General features: G+C 38.0%; 1 protein-coding gene across 2 annotated transcripts in view; it reads right to left on the bottom strand.

The window, feature by feature from the left end:
* Window positions 1-20,606, bottom strand: part of vib (phosphatidylinositol transfer protein vib) — a 227,746-nt gene that overhangs the window by 8,348 nt on the left and 198,792 nt on the right. The window contains exons 5-6 of one of the 2 annotated variants that reach the window (XM_067159313.2): window positions 16,339-16,416; window positions 7,052-7,216 (exon numbers count right to left, since the gene is read on the bottom strand). In XM_067159313.2, the coding sequence (XP_067015414.1) occupies window positions 7,052-7,216; window positions 16,339-16,416 (243 nt within the window). Of the gene's footprint in view, window positions 1-7,051; window positions 7,217-13,759; window positions 13,838-16,338; window positions 16,417-20,606 lie in introns of both variants that reach the window. The other variant, XM_067159314.2, reaches the window with a different exon arrangement.

Here is a 20,606-nt window from a genome sequence, read left to right as displayed (position 1 = left end):
AAAGTTTCCACCATTGTTTCTGGGGTTATGTAACTTATTAAATCATTAAGTTATGTTTTAGGAACCGTTATAACACATTCTTGGATCTATAGCAAGTGGCTTTTTCAGTTCAAAGTTTACTCTGGTTAGTTTACGGCCTTTGTTGACCAACATTCGCAAATATGCATTATGTGGCTTGGCACTATATTCTTCCAATTTTAAATCTGTTGCTATCAGTCATCATTTTTCTCAAGAAAGGTTACATTGTCACTTGCGACCAGAGGTTTATACAAGTTAACAGAAAAACTAGTGCATAATCTTGCAGCACTCTTGTTAAAGTATCGTTATTAGTTACATAAGAGAGGATACAACATGGGTATTTCTCGTACTAAGACTTGGTGTTTTGCACTGTTTAGGATATCCTGGATCATTCAAGGATATCGTTACATTCGCCTTAGAAAGGCCCGAATTCTAGGAAGAGAAATAGACGTATTAAGATACAGATGAATAAGAAGAGGCGAAACGAAGGAAGAGAATATGTAGCACATAAGACCGGAAAAGTCGTCCCAGGAGCAAAAGTTGGAGAGCTATGTCGCTGTCCCCTGAGATGTTTTGAACTTGTAGAACAACAGATATTGTCAATATTTAACGGGTTTTGGGATCTCGTTGATTTTGATAAGCAAAATGCTTATTTATTTGGATGTATTGGAGCTATTCCTGTAAAACGGAGATACAGGACACCTGAAGGAGAGCCAAGCTACGGAAATTGTGGACATACAATGTAGGTATTCATGACTGTGGTAAAGACTTAGTGTGGATGTTTTTGTGGGATGAGAGTATTGTAGGAAGAGGCAGTAACGAAATAGGTAGTGCAGTTTTGAAGTATCTGAAAACAAACGCAGTCGATGCTAAAAAGCTTGTGATTTTTTCTGATAACTGCGGAGGCCAGAATAAAAACTGGAATATAATGGCACTCTGGCCTTATTTAATTCACACTAAACGTTTTAATGAGATTGAACACTGGTTTTTAACATCTGGCCACATATTCTTGCCATCAGATAGAGACTTTGTCAAAATTGAGAAGCACCAACGAAATCAACTGCCTGTGTATGACGCTGCCGACTAGAAACGTATCATTCAAGAATGTGGGAGAAAGAAGTAGTTCAGTGTGACATGAAATAAGACGACTTTTATGACCTGGCAGCATTAAAAGTTGGACTCCTGAACACCAGTAAAAAAACATGTGTAAGTGGCATGGAATTTAAATTCACAGACGTAATTTGATCAAATTTGAAGCAAGTAATCCATGGTTTATCAAACTAAAAACAAGAGTGAATATGGATTTTGAAGACTGTAGCGTGCGAAAAAGAGGCAATACCATAACATTGAGCTTGAAACGAAAGTACACTACTGTGCGAAAAATAAAGAAAAATAAACTGCAAGATGTGTTGAAACTCCTGGACTATGTCCCACCTGTCCATCACCAGTTTTATCTCAGCTTGATTCCTGATTCTGAAGACACTAATGAAGTTGAAGAAGTGTAGGAAAGGAGCAGCTGATATTTTAGTTTTAATGTTATGCATGTGCAGTTATAAGTTCCTAAATTCCATATTTTGAAAAGAACATCATGGTTAAAAGATACAAACAGACCTTTTTCCGTGATGGGTTTATGTTGATTTATTTAAATTTCTTTTCAGTTGCCAGTTCTACCCCAATGTCCACTGCTACCAATTTAAATATTATTGGTGGAAATGTAATTTTAATTGAAAATTAGTGTTAGTTTTCATTTCTGATTAAAATAGTTGAAATATCAGACATTGTTTCATTATCATAAAATAATATTCCTAAGATAAGTGTCACTCCCATTGGGGTAATAAAGTGCCAAGCCACAGTATTCTGTGACGTGATATTAAAAGTATCGACTTTTGACTCTACAAATAGCAGCCCAAAAGAAATTATGCCTGCAAATCCCATACAATGAATATTACTGAACTTTTCAAAGCTATTATTACATCATTCCCGTGAATGGTACGATTTCACGATTTGAACAAACTTTCTAACTGCTCTCCCTTAAAGTTAAGAAAATGTTGCTTGGCACTCTTTTGCCCCGACCCCTTCATATAATACCAATGTAGTTAGTCCGTTATTGGACATTATAAATTTTCCAGCAAACTCATTCCTGGTTGCCAACGTTTCGCCCCAGTGTGCTAAATTAGGCTTATCAGTTGGTAAATAGCACACCTACCAAAGCGCATGGCTAGTGCATACCGTGGAGGCCACTGCGTAGGCTACTTGCAACCACCGGCAGTGCCAGTGCACTATGAGAGACTGTCTCATTTCCAAAAATTGAGGCCTGCCTGGTCATCAGATGATATAGATGTTGATACCCATAGGGTATGACAGAGTTTAAATAAATAGCTCCCTTGATTGACATTTTCGGACTGGATTTTATTTCCGGAGGAATTCATTTTCGGATAACTTTCATCAAGATGTGGACTAATGTTATTTTTAATGTGATTTGAAGTCACAAACGACTCATAGTTTCTACGTTTGTGCATGTGGTTTAGCTCATTTGAATTTTACTTATGCATCAGCTGGAAAGAATGTTTTGGCTGTGAGCCTCTGTCTGCTGCTGCTCTTTCCCGAAGGGAGCTTGAACTTCCTTGCCCCTCATCTAACCTTCTGCGCAGCCGATCTTGCGTCTACCTGGTGCATGTAGGTGAGTTGTTGTGGTTAAAGCGAGTATGAGTCTGACTGCTACAAGTATGGAGGGCGGATGGGCGCTTTTCTCACGCCTCACTGTGAATCCAGCCGATCCGATGGATCTTGGTTGATCTCAAAGATACGACGGCTTAATTCCCCTTGAAAAGTTTTCATGTTCTTTTGGTTTTAGTCCAGGAACACCTTCGCCTTTGTGTTTGTTTTATTTACGTGATTTTCTACTAGCTTCATCGCCGTAAGTATGGAGAGTGCCTTGGAATTTCGACTATATCTACAAGACTAAGTTTTAAAAATACTTCTTCGTAATGTGTGTGTTGTTACATGTAATAAATATCATTTTTGGTCCGTATTGATGATATCTGATTAGAATAATAACAGTAAGTTATTTATTACTTCTTACTACGAGTCTACGAGACTACAGTTGTCAATACACTTAATTCATAACGTACAAGCTACCTTCACCTCGTCAAATGATTCAACTGTCAATAAACTCATACTCTTGACAACATTTTAACATCGCTTCAAATTGAGATGGTCCACTGAGGTCCAATTTTAACACTGTTCTTCAACCTTTATTCTACAACTCTTTGTCTTCTCATCAATGTGTTCTACATATCTACCATTTGCCTATGACTTTCGTCTTTTGCCCTAGAAAGGAATATAGTGATCTCTTGACCAACCTTCCACATTATTTTCTCAATATTACTTTTTGAATAAATATGACTGATCGTCATTCTCGTCAGAGTCTAATTATAACCGCCAATCGCTCAACTTAATTTTACAGCAATCTTACTACTTGTTCACCACAATCTGTTGCTTTGTCCATTTTACTTGTAACAGCAGCCTTTTAATGTCAATTTTATTACTTTCACCTTTGTAACTCTTCACATTGTTAAAAATTTTTTAAAACAAACATTGTTATTTTTAATGTTAATTTTAGTTTAAGTCTCTTCAAGGATTTTTAAAACTAATTTCATCTTATTATATGTTAATCAAGTGCTATTTTTATTCCGACATTAAGACAATGGCTGATGATGCCTTCATACTAAGCGAAACACGTACCATTTTTAGTTAATAGATCAATGTAAATCATCCAAGACAATGACTTATTGTACTGATTAGGTGGTCAATTTAATAAATAACTTACTGTTATTATTCTAATGTGTGTGTTGTGCGAGAGATATTTCAAACTTTTAAAATTGTGAATTATTTGTTTTGGGAACTTGGGTTCGTGAATTATAATAATAATAATAATAATAATAATAATAATTATTATTATTATTATTTTTGGATGTAAAGAAACCTTTGTGAATCAGTTCCCATGGATAAATATGGTTGTTCGGCTATGAATATTTCGAAATTGGTATTCTAAGACAATATTATTATTAAAATTATGATTTTTTAAAATTGGTAAAACCTCAAGCCCTTGTTGGAGGGGCTGTGTTCTGGTAACTGAAAAGTTACTAAGCGAAGCAGTGTTCACAAGATTTTTGGTGTCTGATGTTTCATTCCCTTCTTAAATCTTATTCTATTTTATTAATTCTTTGCCCCTTTCTTTAATTTTGCTGGGGACTTTCTTTTCTGATTTTCTTTGGTCCCAAACCTTGCATTGTTGCATCCCTGCTTGGGATTGGTCTAACCCTTTCTATGGTGGGCATGTTGTTGATGTTGCCATAGTAATGATTATTAATTTTTGCTGGTGGTATTAAGTAATGTTGATTGCCAATCTTGCCTATTTTATTACCTGAAGATAATTTGAGTGTGACTGTGTTAATATCACCTTTGATTTTCGGGATATTCTTCTTCTGGCTTATGCCCGATTCATTTGCGGGATTTGTTAATTTATTTTGCTTCATTCTATTAGTGAATGTGTCATAAATTTTCTTATGGGAGCTCCTCGCTTAGTACCCTACCTAGGTTCTAAACCTGGTTAAAAGAACTTCTTAAGAATATGAAACTATCATTTAACATAAAATTTCAAGCAAATTGCATTACAAGAACTGGTGCTTGATGATGCTTGTTGTTTTAAGGGGCCTAACATCGAAGGTCATCGGCCCCACAAGAATTGGTGAAATGTGTAAATTGAATTAAAATCAAAGGCAGCGAGATTGTCAATTATGTTTTCTTTCAAGTGTCATTAAATAAGGTTAGTTGGTTGAGCTAGTTATATGATACATATTGGGTCCCAATTTGTTATTTAGGATTGATCGATCATTAGGGAAAACTGTTAAGATTACTTAATATTTTATTTTTCTGCACTTTTGAAGATGTTCTGCTTTTTCATTGTCCAAAGTATCTTTCAAATTAAAATTGCCATTTATTTGAAAGAACCATGGTGTTGTATTTCCTGTTTAGTATTTAAAATTCATACAGTGACGCGTTTATCTTCTTTCCATGGTTTGTGGTCACCTGCACAGTTTGGGGTAAGTAATTTCTGTATTTCCTTGCGTTGTGTTTTTCTTTTAAGGTGACATTGGCTTCCACTTGATTTTCTTGTAATGTTTATTGTTTATTGGGCATTTGGGGGATGATATCTGGCTCGGTCAAGGGAACCTGAAATATTTGTCCTGAATGAGTAAATTTGGTCCGTTATTGGACATTATAAATTTTCCAGCTAACTCATTCCTCGTTGCCAGAGTTTCGCCCCAGTGTGCTAAATTGGGCTCATCAGTTGGTGAATGGCACACCTACCAAGATGCATGGCTAGTGCATACCTTGGAGGCCACTTATGAGAGACTGTCTCATTTCCAAAAATTGATGCCTGCCTGGCCATCAGATGATTTAGATATTGATTACCATAGGGAACCTGAAATATTTGTCCCGAATGAGTAAATTTATGTATGCACTAGCCATGCATCTTGGTAGGTGTGCTATTTACCAACTGACGAGCCCAATTTAGCCCACTGGGGCGAAACACTGTCAACCAGGAATGAGTTAGCTGGAAAATTTATAATGTCCAATAACGGACCAACTACACTGGTATTATAAATTTACTTATTCGGGACAAATATTTCAGGTTCCCTATGGGAATCAACATTTATATCATTTGATGGCCAGGCAGGCATCAATGTTTGGAAATGAGACAAAGTCTCATAGTGCATTGGCACTGCTGGTGGATCCAAGTAGCCTACACAGTGGCCTCCACGGTATGCACTAGCCATGCACCTTGCTAGGTGTGCTATTTACCAACTGATGAGCCCAACTTAGCACACTGAGGCGAAAAGCTGGCAACCAGGAATGAGTTAGCTGGAAAATTTATAATGTCCAATATCGGACCAACTACACTGGTATTATGTATGGTCCTTGCAACGAAAACACGAATACTGCAACGAATACTGGGCTAGAAGAAAAAGCCAACAACTGCTGATTTCACACTGTCGTAAGTGACCCATTCGCGAAGCAGAAGAAGAAGAAGAAGAAGAAGAAGGAATAATAACCTATATTTTAATACGGTAACTAATAAAACTATGATAAACCCCATCGCACTACAGGCCCTTGTGGGCTTTCGCCTATCAAGTGACTGCTGCTCAACCTAGACCTGCAGATTATGAGGCAACATGTAATCAGTGCGATGATTCCTCTTGGCCATAATTCTTGGATTTCTAAACCAGTTTCTCAATTGTTCTCATGTAGCCGAGTAGATCTCAAACCACCCCTCAGGTCCAAGTAAAAATCCATCACCTGGCTGGGAATCAAACCAGGGCCCTCTGGGTAAGAGGTACTCCTATCCAGCAGGGCCGACATGTGGTAACTAGTGTACACTTAAATGAGGTAACTATTCTAAATCCATCTATTCGTCTCATTTCACTGAATCCTTTAACCATTACCCAATAAGTCAGCGATATCCAGGCAGAGAATTCCACGATCTAGATGCAGAAATTTTGAAGGACAAGCTGGAAACATTAGCGCGGTTTACAGGTAAGGTATGAGAGGAGTCAGATCTTGTGTCGTAGTCACGACAGGTAAGAAAAGAGGTGAAGAAGGTAGCTGAGAATGTCTGCAAATAGGATTTTGTGTAAAAGAGAATACTGTGTGAGGTTGATGATGCTCCCTTACATCCTAAAGAAAGGGGAATGAAAATCAGTTTGAGTGAAGACAAATTGAAAGAGAGAAGGAGCAATAGAAATAGGAGACAAAGGTGAAATAAGGCTGAATTTCCAGGATCAAGGAAGTGTATTACTGAAAAATTGGAAACAGTGTTGATAACTGCTGATGTACGCATCTTCTAACTACTGATTACCTTTGAAGGTAAAATTTCCAAAGTGGACACTAGCCTGAGAGAGAGAGAGAGAGAGAGAGAGAGAGAGAGAGAGAGAGAGAGAGGGTGGGGGTGGGGGCAAGTGGTTCTTACCTTGTCTATCCATTGGCCAACGAGCGGACCTCTGCCTGTCTTTTGGCTCTTGAACTTGGTGGGGTCTTCATCCGGTTTAAAATCTCCGCTAGCCACAGGGTCATTCGCAATGTCTATCTGGACCACTTCACGTATTTTCAGCTTCTCCGGTGGTAATTCATGTACCTGCAATGGAAAAAAAAAAAAATTGATCGCACGAGCACATAGGAATCGAGGACAGTTTCTCGAGAAATACAAACAGTTTCATTCTTTTAAAAAATAACGAGAGTCCTTAAAAGATTTACTTTCTGAAGATTGCTCAAGCCAGATTATTAGTTGCGTAAGCATTATAAAAAAATGACATGCAGACACAGGTTAACCACTCAGGTAAGCATCTTCCACGAATGCTGCTTAGTTAATATGCATGGAAAAGTTGCAATGAAACGTCCTATAAAAGATGGCAGGACACTGGCAGACATTTAGAGAAGTCTTCAAGCACAGAGACACAATAATAGTCCCAACAACGAGGAAAGTGTTTCAGAAATAACTGTATATTCTTGAATAACAATCTCTGCCGAAGTGCTCGCAAGTCCACCGCAATCAGTTTCAAAAAATTTTACATCCCACTAACTACTTTATGTATTTTGTCCTGCAGGAGTTAATTTATGTGCCAGTAAATCTATCAAGACGAGGCTGGTGTATTTGCACACCTGCAAATACAACCGGACTGAACAGTTTACTTTATGAAGTCTGGGACTCCACTTAAAAAAAAAAAAAAATAAAGTAGAAATTAAATGGCTAGAAATGCCTGTATAAAAAGGTTATAAATTGTAGTGAAATTAAAATTAAGAATGTGTTATGTGCGATGCAATGGAGCGGAGACCTGGACGCTGAAAGCATCAATGATGATAAAAATGAGATGAATCTGAGACATGGACATACAGTCGTCTACTGAAAGTTTCCTCCTCAACTGTTTGAGTTGGGAATGAAGACATCTTGTAAAAAATCTGGGGAATCCCAAACATCAAATGCACTAACTAATTCTTCATAGTAAGTTGGTTGGCAAAAAAAGAGCAGGAAGAAGAGAACAGCTCGTGAACTCCTCCATGCAACCTGTGACAATGAAATTTTGACATTTCATAACCAATATCCAGTAAAGTAGAAGAAGAAGAAGAAGAAGAAGAAGAAGAAGAAGAAGAAGAAGAAGAAGAAGAAACTGAAACTGAACCTACACACTTGGGTTCAGAAGGCCAGCAATCCTACTGGGTCACTCAGCTCAAGATGCCTAATTAATTTACATAATGAGCTTCCCATTTCCGACTGACAGTCTGGATTCAGTAGAAAGAACACCAAAGCTTCTCTGAACCACATGATCACCTGTGACAAAACCTGGCTGACTCAGTTCACTCTTGAATCAAACTGAGCAATGAAGCTGTTGCCCTGCCACAGCTTAGAGAGATTGGGAGTAATTCCAACATGTCATGAAGTATTTGCAAGAGCATTCTCCCCCCTGTGGATGGGGGCAGTAGAATAACACCCATGGTATCCCCTGCCTCTCGTAAGAGGCAACTAAAATGGGCCTCAGGGGCTCTTAACTTGGGAGCGTGGGTTGGCGACCACGGGGCCCTCAGTTGAGTCCTAGCATTGCTTCCACTTGTGTCAGGCTGTCCTTGGTCAACTCTTGTTCTTTTCTGACCCCTATTGTATTAGAGCACTCGAGGCCTAGAGAGATTTTCATGCCCTTCGTGGCACCACAAGTGCTTTCTGGGATGAACAAGCAATTTCATGGACTGAAGGATGGAGGTTTCAAATACCTGGAAGTAGTAGTCCTAGAAAATACGCTTGAGAAACAAAAGAATGGTCTTCTTATAAGAATGAAAGCCTTGGAAGAAGTGTTGTTACACCAGATACGACAGCAGCAATTCGTAGAAGAATCACACTGGCACTGAGGCTACCAAACGATTTTGGTGAAGAACTCATAGAATTTGTAATATCTGAGGCCATATCTTTTCAGTTTCAACTCAGTTCTTCAGTCTGCCAAAACTAATTTTGAGTAATAAATTAATAAACTACCTGCAAGAAAATATATGGTAACAGTATTATACCTGAAAAAGAAACAACTAACGTAATATTCATCTTTGTATACTCGTGGTCAGCTGACGACGTAAGGGAAGAAATAAACGTAGTGGAACCTGCTGGGAGACTCCCTTCAACATTTTAAAACTTTATAACAAAAACTTAATGTCAACTTTGGTTATTTTTAAGGAGTTTCTCCCCTGGTCATCGTTTTTTAAATTTTACATTTAAAAATTTTTAAGTCTGTCCTTAAGATATTTAAAGCACATACTTTTCCAGCATTTTGAAGAAAGAAGATCCCTTACAAACATATTTTATTTCAAGCTTGAACACTGACTTGAGTGTTTTAGCTGAACATGAAAGGACATTTTTTTTTTCATTACCATCATCATGTGTTTTTATTTTATTTATGCCAATTTTTGTATCTGTTTTTAGCTGAAGAACGAAACATGTACTTTTAAATAATATAAGTAGATTTTGAAATAATTATAAGTAAATTTTAAGCTGGAACATGTTTTATAAATACATATACTAGCAGTTAAAAAACAAATAAGTATTGGAGGTGGAATTCTTCCTTCAACCTAACCTTAGTTGACTTATGTTTGTCAGTATGTCAAAGAATGAAATACAACATTTATAACACTATAATATACCAATAACAGAATGACATGTTTTGTTCTACGAGAACATCCTCAGATTCTATCAAGCTTATATAGGTACAATATTGTGAACGTTGCATAAACTTGTCAATAATTATGAGTGGGTGATTTTATGAGCAAGCGTGACAAAAAAAAATAAAGTCCATTATGGACACTCAGGACTTATTTGAAGGTTCCTATTCTTGTGCATTCATTTTCTATTGCACATAAAAACAGACTACAACCACAGATCACATCTCTCTCTCTCTCTACCAAACAATGGCCCTCTCTTTTCCCGAACTCTTCTACCAAGAGGTTTGTGTTGGCAAGCTACGAGTGAGGTAAACAAAGCCAACAAACTCAGTCCAAGCACAGACACTGGAGAAAACAGATTTGCAGAACCAGAGCTGTAGTAAGTCAAGCACAAAAACATTTTCAAACCTATTAAAGTGTCAATAATGGACTTTGATTATCTGTATAGTTTGTCATGCTTGTTCATAATATCACCCACTCAGAATAACTGATAAGTTCATGTAACATAAACATGGTACACATGTTTGAAAGCGTTTTGACAGAATCTGAAGATGTTTTTACAGAACAACACATGTCACTTTATTACTGAAGTGATTTTTTTGTCGTCACACTGACATAGGTCTTATGGAGAAAATAGGATAGGAAATGGCTACGAGTGAGAAGGAAGCGACCGTTGCGTAAAAAGGATTCTTTTACATGTATGCTATAGTGTTATGTCACTGGCACATTCCTTTAATAAACTACTACATATATACTGTATGTTGCTTGCTACAGAACAGAACACTAAAATACATGCATAAACACAGAACACCAAAGTGCATGCACAAACAACTATTTATACAGAAACAAGTTACCACATGAACCAAGCTTAAAAGCACACAATTCTAACATGCACACAGATAGAAGTAGAATTATCACACGTATGTAACTACTGTTATAACTTTGTCCCTTTAGCAGCAGAAGAGAGACAACATCTACCCTCAACAATTGTCAACGTGGCTGCTAAATCAAGCATGATCATACGTTACACTCCTTTTATATGATAGGAAGCACCACATCAAGCTGACAACATTACAGCATTTAGTCCACATCTATCTATACCTACATATTATAAAATTAGTCCCCGGTAGGCATCCATTTGTGTCCTAATCTTAAGAACCACCATATGGATTTTGATTTGGTTTTCACCATTGTATAGAGCATCTATCGAGGATGGTTTAGATTTAAGAAATATTAATCAATAATTTTAAAAAACCAGCTGAGTAATGGCAATTTTAATGAATCAAGTCAAAGAAAAAATGGCCATACAAGAGCTTTGGTTTATGCTGCCTATATTGGCAGTGATAGACCCCAAGCATACGAGGAAGGATTGTTCAGAAAACAGGTTATAATAAAATGTTTGTAACTGTACAAAGTAACTGTCAATAAGTATATTTATATTATAGTTTACAGTAAAAAATTAACCTTAAAATCAGAAACAATATTTTGAGATGAATAACACAATCCTTGTCAAAATATTTATTCACCTCAAAAATCCTATGATTTAAATTATATTATATACTGTATGTAGGCTGAGTGAAAAGTTTCAAGAGTGATTCTTTTATTACTTCCCACTATGTGATACAAGCAGTTCACTCATGTTCGACAGAACTGAATTGCACAGATGATCGGGGTCGCGTGTCAGTGCCGACTGCAACAAGTATCGAAGTTCAAGCAAGAGCACATGCTGCCTGGATGAAATAATGCCAGGTCTCTGGAGAACTATATGACAAGAAAATCTTTCTACCTGTCGTATCTAAAGTGTACCGTACTGGAGTCAGATCAGTGGCTTGTATGGTTCATAGTGTGCTGGCCAGTGATGAAGAAACATGAGCAGACTCTCCATACTACGGAAATGAAAATGCCAATATGGTCTCTCGGAATAACAAGATTTGATAATGTGACGAACGAACATGTTTCCAAAATATGTAGAGTAGCTCCAATCGATGAGAAGACAGGGTCAAGGCTGAGATAGTACAATCATGTTCAACACAGCAATGACAAGTCTGTGGCAAAATCAGTGAAAATTATGTTGGTACCCGACAGTGAGCCGAGGGCACATCCAAAGAGACTGGGCGATAATACAAAGCAGTTAAATCTTACCAACAGAGCTGCAGTAGATAGTTTTAAATAGCATAGGAAGTGCCGTTGAGTGGACCATGGAACTGGGCTGCATAAGCACAAGAAAAAGAAGATGACTGTTGTTTAAAGGGGCCTAACATCTAGGTCACCAACCAAAGAAGAATAAGATGAAGAAGGCAACACTGTATTTATTTTGAATAACGTACTAAAAAACAAGTAGAGTGTGTGGAAACTTGAAGTCCCCTCCGCATAAAAAAAATTTTGAACGGCTCCTTCAATGGGTTAAATCATGTTTCTGCCTTCTCTGATGCACAGGGGATAATTTTACAGCACTGGATTCCCAATGGAATGACTGAACGGTGGCTGTTATGCAAATGTACTCTTGAGCCATTTGCGTGGCGCCAGGAGAATGAAAAGACCAGAACTGCACAAGGAACCGTGCTTTTTGCTCCACGATATGCCCACCTGCATGATGGTAGTGCTGTAACGACGCTGGCTCTGCCAGACAATGGAGGAAGAGCACTACAGCCCAGACCGGACTTGGCACCAAGTGGTTTATGGGCATTCCCAAACCTGAAAATGACAAGTTGCTAACACATCCGAAGATTTTCGGCGATGCAAGGGTTGGGAAGGCAGCGGCCGTACCCTTAAGGCACAGCCCCAGCATTTGCCTGGTGTGAGAAAACACAATTATATTGCAAAAAATTCCTTTCAGATGAATCTGGGCTTAAACAGATGTTGCAAAATGGACTATTTCATGTTTTTTTGAAATGCTAATAACACACTGTACAAAATGTATGGTGCGTGAAGAACGACACTTTGAAAAAGAATGAAGTGTACAAAGCCTGTAGAGTCTCCACATTTGGAATTTTAAAAATTAGCCTTGAAACTTTTCAATCAGCCAACGTAATTTGCACAAGTAGTTATGAACTGTCTTCTTAGTCAAAATGCAGAAATGGTTTAAAGATCATACGGGGAGTAAAGCGCGAGCTGGAGTCAAAAGCGCTTTGGAAAAACACTGCTGTGAGCTACGTACATTCACACACAAAAAAAAAAAAAAACACACACACCTAGTGTCATCTTACAAGGAAATCTTGTAAGGTCTAGCCCCGTTAAGTTACTGAAATATTTGTCATTTTTCCAAGTTTCTGAGTTTACCAATTTGTGCATCTGCATGTAATTAACCAGTACAATTACAAACTATCGGACATGTTAGTTGGAGCAGGTTTTGTTCCATTGTTTCTGATCAATAAAAGAGGGAAGTTTATTTTAAGACTTTCCTTCTAATAGCAAGATATATTAGGCTGCAAATAAGTGTTCCGGCTTGTGAAATTTTTCACTTCAAACCATGCTCCCAATGATTTCTTGTTGATCAAAGAGATGATACAGAAATATGTAAACTGGATAAGAGTGATGCATAGTTCAATCTTCATGAAGTTTTCTCTCAGAGTAAACAGAGTATGAAGGACAGAACATGCAAGGTGCAGTTGTGTACGACAACATGCAACTTTTAAATCTCACTGGATGCAATGTGCTATACGCACATTCGCTGATTCCAGGAGACTGGAGTGCGCTCAAAGAAAAATTGTGCTTGTGGATAGAGTACATGTGTTGTATTTCCCCATGAGTTCAAGAGTTCTCATTATACAAACTAAGCATGTTATATGCCAGCTTCTAGCTTTAATATTTACTATTACTGCTTTAATTAATGAATCTATCAACGAGTCTGAAGTAGAAGGGAATTTACTGATACAACAACACTACGCAGACCATGCAGTTACTCTTCGAGCACATTAGTACGAGGCAGCCTCCAAATTCATAGTCGGTCGGGGTTGGCATCACGGGACCTCATTTCACTTACGTTATTCTGTTTACCCCTGTCGGCTATGTGCATCGATTCTATGAGAATGATGAAGTTCTCCTTCATGTAGCCTGGGTTCTGCACCAAACACAAACAAACAACAATACACAATTAACCAGACCATAGTACACATAACATCCACTACAGCTGCTTCCACCACTGCCACCATTGCTGCCGCTGTTACAACCACCTGCCAAAACAAAACATGCCGAGAGATTGGTCCTGTTGTTTACAGTCATTCAATATTCTGGTCATTTTGGTAAGGAAGGAAGATAGATGATAGTTCGTTTTATGTTTGATCAATGCTCAAAAATGGTTCAGAGCACATATGTAAAGTTGTCCATCTTTAAAAAAAGTATTACTGACAAAAAATTATGTTATTGGTTTTTATCCTACGATCTACCTTTACGAATTTTGGAGACACTGGTATTCAGGGATTGTGTCGCTTCAGAGTTTTATCTAACATTACTAGTAATATTCATATTGGTCCATACTGACTATATGTAACTTGAGAAAAATACCACCTAATCAGCACACGACACTATAATCAGAAAATATTATTTATGAAAAAACAGTGGACATGATTCAGCTCCTGGAGCCATCATCAGCAGATAAACACTACAAACAGTTAAAGATTAATAATAATGTTATTTGCTTTACGTCCCACCAACTACTTTTACGGTTTTCGGAGACGCCGAGGTGCCGGAATTTAGTCCCATGGGAGTTCTTTTACGTGCCAGTAAATCTACCGACACAAGGCTGACATATTTGAGCACCTTCAAATACCACCGGACTGAACCAGGATCGAACCTGTCAAGTTGGGGTCAGAAGACCAGCGCCTCAACTGTCTGAGCCACTCAGCCCGGCAACAGTTAAAGAATATAAGAACACAGATGTGAGGAACGATTCTAACATTAAGACAATTGAGAGAAAGATGTATGGAAACAGTAATGATACTTAAGGTAAATCAAAACAAAATTTAGGAGTTCACTGATGAAAAGTTTGTAAAATCACCACAAGATGGCCAAATATATATTATAAAGTTGAAAGACATCAAAGTACAATATGTATTTTTTTTTTTGCTAGTGGTTTTATGTCGCACCGACACTGATAGGTCTTATGGCGACGATGGGATAGGAAAGGGCTAGGAGTGGGAAGGAAGCGGCCGTGGCCTGAATTAAGGTACAGCCCCAGCATTTGCCTGGTGTGAAAATGGGAAACCACGGAAAACCATTTTCAGGGCTGCCGACAGTGGGATTCGAACCCACTATCTCCCGGATGCAAGCTCATAGCCGCGCGCCTCTAACCACACGGCCAACTCGCCCGGTAAGTACAATATCAAGGAGAACTTCAACACTTGAAGGTAGGGTGATGCTGCAGAGTATCATATAATAATCTCGCCGAGAAGAATGCAGAGGATAGGTGTAAAGTTGTTGCATCAAAAGTGGCATCCTCTTTTTAATATTTTACATATAAGCAAATTATATGAAGAAGTCAACATATATTTGACAAGAGGATGCCACATCTGATGCAACAACTTTACACCTACCCTCTGCGTTCTTTTCGACGAGATAATTACATGACACCCTGAAGCATCATACAACCTTCAAGTGTGAAGATCTTCATACTGTGCTTTGATGTCTTTGAACTTTATACTGTAATATATACATGGCCATCTTGTGGTGATTTTTCAAACTTTTCATTAATGAACTCGTATATTTTATTTTTCTTTTTCTTAAACACGATTACTGCTTCCATACATCTTTCTCTAAACTGCATTAATGTTGAAATTGTTCCTCACATCTGTATGAGATAAAGAGGCATATTGTCCTGTGAAATGCAGCAATGAGTAAACTAAGATCTGGCAGAACAGGGCAATATCCAAAATCACAAAGATTCGAATGGTTGAAGCACTAGTATTTTCCGTGTTTTTACGGTTGTGAGACATGGACCGTCAAGGCTAATGACAAAGACCACATCGATGCCTTTGAGATGTGGTGTTGGCGTAGAATGCTATGCGCAGGACCATAATTGGTTAATTTCGCTGGCACTGGAGCTTGGTGTATGTGTCGTCTGCATCATTTAATCTTCATCACGACGTGCAGGCCGCCTATGGACATCAAATCAAAAGACCTTCATCTGGGAAGCCGAACTTGTCCTCGGACACTCCCGACACTAAAAGCCATACGCCATTTCATTTTTTACTCCGTATGAATACTGCAGAGACGTTTGGAATTGAACCCAGGCTCTCAGCTTGCAATCTAGTTATTAAGACATTGTATACCAATAACACCTCTCCTTTCCTACCAGCCAACATTCTAACGGTGAAAATCTCTTCCGCCAACAGGCTAACTACGGTATCAAACCTTAAACACCGGATGCCTTAACGATCATAGCCACCAGACGGACTTCGTGTTTGGAATGCAAATTTTACAAAATTAATATATACCATAAGATAGAAAACTTTTGTTGGAAAACAAATAAAATTTTTAAGAGGAAAAGGAGGAGGAGGAGGGGGAGGAGGAGTGCTGGAAGTCACAACAGGACCAAACTCCCCTAGCCAACATAACAGAACTCACGTTCTCCTGAGATCCTCGGTCTCCGGCGTGCAACGTCTCGATGGTCAGGATGAACTTTTCCTTCATGTAGTGAGGATTCTGAAACATTACACTTGAACAGGTACAGTCCATGTAATGACAGAGCACCATTATCAATTATCTGACTCAAATGGGAAGTCTCAGATATCTTATCTTTTACTGACACTGGATCATCACAGGACTTATGACAAGGACAGACAGTGAGGATGTGGTACATGGATACTAAACACTGGTATTACTTATTCAAAATATGACAGCACTTGGGGAGGTGACACTAGTGTGTGTTTATCGCAGTAGGATAAGCAGCGGGCATGTCACTGGAACAAATCCAGTCATTATATTAGTCTCGCACTGCTGACAGGACAGGATGAATTTTAAAGAAGTAACTGGACTAATGGTTGGACATACAATTTGTAAAAGCCACAAATCTAGGAACAACACAGCAAATTCACAATGGAAATGTGCATTGATTGTTAGTGTTAGACCGAAAGGAACCACTGTATTACCAAGAACTGACAAATTATCCAGTCACAGATTTAGCGCGCTACTGCATCTGGCAAAAGAGCACCAGACGAAAAATAGTTTCTGGCATGGCCAAGTACAATCATATTTTAAACAAGTAATACTGCACTTTCACTGGTTAAAAATGACACAGGCTTAAGTAATAAACTGGTGAGTTGAGATAGGAGATAAAAAGGTTAGACATTATAAATTTTAAAAATAGGCAAATAAAATGACATTTAAAATTATTGAAATGGACACAAAAATCAAAAATCATTTACTATTATTAACCATATTACTACTTTATTTACTGAGCTCGATAGCTGCAGTTGCTTAAGCGCGGCCAGTATCCAGTATTCGGGAGATAGTAGGTTCGAACCCCACTGTCGGCAGCCCTGAAAATAGTTTTCCGTGGTTTCCCATTTTCACACCAGGCAAATGCTGGGGCTGTACCTTAATTAAGGCCACGGACGCTTCCTTCCCACTCCTAGCCCTTCCCTGTCCCATCGTCGCCATAAGACCTATCTGTGTCGGTGCAACGTAAAGCAACTAGCAAAAAAAAACTACTTTATTTTGAAGTATGCCACAATCTGAATTGCAGCCAATGCGTGTGTACATTTTAAAATCGAAGGTCATGTCTCTGTGGTTAATTTTCCACATAAAAATCAAGGTCCTGTAGCCACAAACAAGATACCAAAAGTCACATTAAACTACAAAGCTTGTTTCTACTATTTCATTCATTTTAACACAGAACTGAATAGGCTGATCCAAATGGTCTAGTCAGTTATATAACATTTTTTTCTTTTTTAATCACTAACTGCTTACAGGGTTTTCCAAAATGCTGAGGTGTTTGAAATTTATTCCAGCAGGACTTTTCACCATGCTGGTAAATCTACCAGTGTAAGGCTGGCATATTTAAGAGGCTTCAAAGATCATCAGACTATCGACCGATTTGCCTCGTGTCATGCGATGAAAGTCTTTGCGTGGATTCTTGACCAGAGCATAAGAGATATTATCAAAATAGGCATCAACTAGTGTGCTATTGTAAGGGATTTAGTACCTCTGATGCAATCTCGGTGGCCAGCACGCTTCTGGAGACACACTGAGAAAAGCCATTACACCAGAGAATCCTCGATCTAGAAAAAAGCATTTCATCACATTCCGCATAAAGCTCATTTGGTATGCATAGTGCGACCATAGCATGCTAAAGATGTCTAGACTCAATAAATTTGACCATTTTTTATCCTTGATTGGTCCGTAATGACTAAGTTCGTGGAAAAATGCCACGAGTTGTTGCAAGGTCCGCCCTGTCAATATTTATTATAAATTTGTTAGTTTATGCAATTATTATTTGTACCTATTTCGAGAAATGGCCACTCTCTTCATAGCGAATTTTGACAACATAAAACAAAATTCCTCATATTCTAAGATGCATTCATGTAACTTACACTAAAAATCACAAAAAGTTAAAAATGTAAAAAAAAGTTAACACACACACAAAAGTTTCCTTTATAATGCTTGTCTAAATTGCATTAATAGCTGTTATGTTTGTTCTTAATGTTGAGGAAGCACTTAAAAAGTTCATATTAATAACCATAGTTTCTCTATGAGCGAATACTACTGACCCTCATGATGCCCACAACTTCACCACTGATGGCAAGTGCCCACGCGGAAGGCCAAGACTACTGTGGCAAGCTGCCGATATGAAGACTGCTCAGCTGAGCCAATGTTTTGCCTTATCACTTAAAACTGTGTTAGTCAATCCAAATAGTGGCCCCTGCACCTGTGGGAGAAGGCGAAGTTCAAGAGGAAGAAATATCACCAGACCGAGCTGGGATCAGAAGGTCACGCTCAGCCTCCCTCATAAAAAATTAGGGACATTTGTGGGTATTTAACCCTTAGAGTGCCAGGCTCTCTTGTAGATTCCAATACATAAATTGCCATTTTGGCTAAAAATGCAGGGTCTTTTTTCTTAAATAACTTGAGATGTATTTGATGTATCTGCCTGTTCCTTTTTTGTTCTGAAGCAGGTTTGTTCTACCAAAAGTACGTGCCTTTGAACATTTAAGAAACTGAAAACCTTTTTGAAAATCCTAAATATTCAAAAAAATGTCACTGCCAAAAATCACTGAATGATTTTCACTGTCACTATTGTCATCAGTATCGCTATTTTCACTTGGATACACATCGGACTCACTAACATTCAATTCTGAGAGCTCGCTATCATTTTCTTCATCAGATTCCAGCAAATAACTCAGAATTTCTTCATCACGTTCAGTAATGCCCGTGGATGCCATTGTTTGTTTACATTCGATGTGCGCAGAGTCTAAGGGTATTCATTTGTTTGAATCAATGGCCTTCGGAACAACCAATATCGTCAAAGAAAAGTTAGCTTGAACTATCTCTTTGATGGCGACATAGATACAATCTTATCTGCCTTCGAAGAAGAATGCTAAGTTAAGAAATCCGACGATACGATTACATTGTATCTGGCAATTTTGGCCCTTTTTCTCAAATACGATCAGATCGTATTTGGTATTCTAAGGGTTATAAACAACCGCACTACATAATAGCATCTGGTAAGGCCATTAGCAGAGAGAATGGACGTTATTCAAATATCAATTTTAGTCATCGTTTAGCATTTTAAAAAACAATTTTAAAGGCATTTAAGAAAAAATGAACATTCTTGTACATCTACGGAAGTCCAACTGGTTAACAACAAAATTAAAATTCTTGCATGTCTATGGAAGTCCAATAGGATCTATTAGTTGTACATTAAAGGGATCCGAGCAGCTGAGATGAGATTTGTTCCTAGCACGGTCAGAAAAACCAGACGCGAGAGAACGAGAAATACTGATAACAGAAACGTAGCTCAAGTTGGTAAATTACAGAACACCATAGCGTCACGCAGGCTCAAGTGGTATGGACGTGTGTGAAGGATGGACACAAATAGACCACCAAGTAAAATGTTTGATTTACAACTCGAGGACAAAAGAACAACAGGAACGACCAGAATAAGGTGTGATATCAAGATGGGAGGTGGAGACTAGCATACTTTTGGACATGAAGAAAAATGGAATAAATCTTGAAAGGAAATAATTCTGGTTCCACCTTATTAAATACTAATCAGATTCTTATAAACTTCTAACTTATTATTACTATTAACGTTTAAAAGCTGCACATACGTTTTGGTTCATGTTTTGTTCTTAATATAGGACTTATTCAGCCAGTATACATTAACAAAATAATTGATACATATTTAAGAAAAATGTTCAAAATAACAAACAAACATGTTGTCATAAGACCTATCTGTGTTGGAGCGATGTAAAGCAACTAGCAGAAGAAAAAAATCAATAATTAAAAGTGTATTGACAAGGTGAACCAAACATCAACTATTTGAAATAGTTTCTTTAATAGATTAAGTTCATAAGAACAACAAATTATTTCTAATCCAATTTGCGGATTTTAGATACCACGGCTCTCAGCCTTTTGTACTACTTGTGCTGTCTTCAGACAGAAGGTTGACGAGCTCGCACAGCAATTTTTCCTGTTATGCGCTTCTCTTGTTTGAATACTGCATTGTGGATGTCTAACAACAACTATCAGCAGTTCCATGTCTGGGATAATCTTCTCCTGCTCAACTCCACGTTCCCCTTCTATCATGACTTCTATGATCTGTTGTAAGAGGTAGTATTAAGACATTTGGGAAGGTGTGACAAAACTAGGCTTCTTTTCTGAGTTTTGTAAGT

Source organism: Anabrus simplex, chromosome X (assembly GCF_040414725.1).
Source record: "Anabrus simplex isolate iqAnaSimp1 chromosome X, ASM4041472v1, whole genome shotgun sequence".
Classification (NCBI taxonomy): Eukaryota; Metazoa; Arthropoda; class Insecta; order Orthoptera; family Tettigoniidae; genus Anabrus; species Anabrus simplex.
Note: the sequence above shows the minus strand (reverse complement) of the source record. Positions and strands in the feature narration are given on the sequence as shown.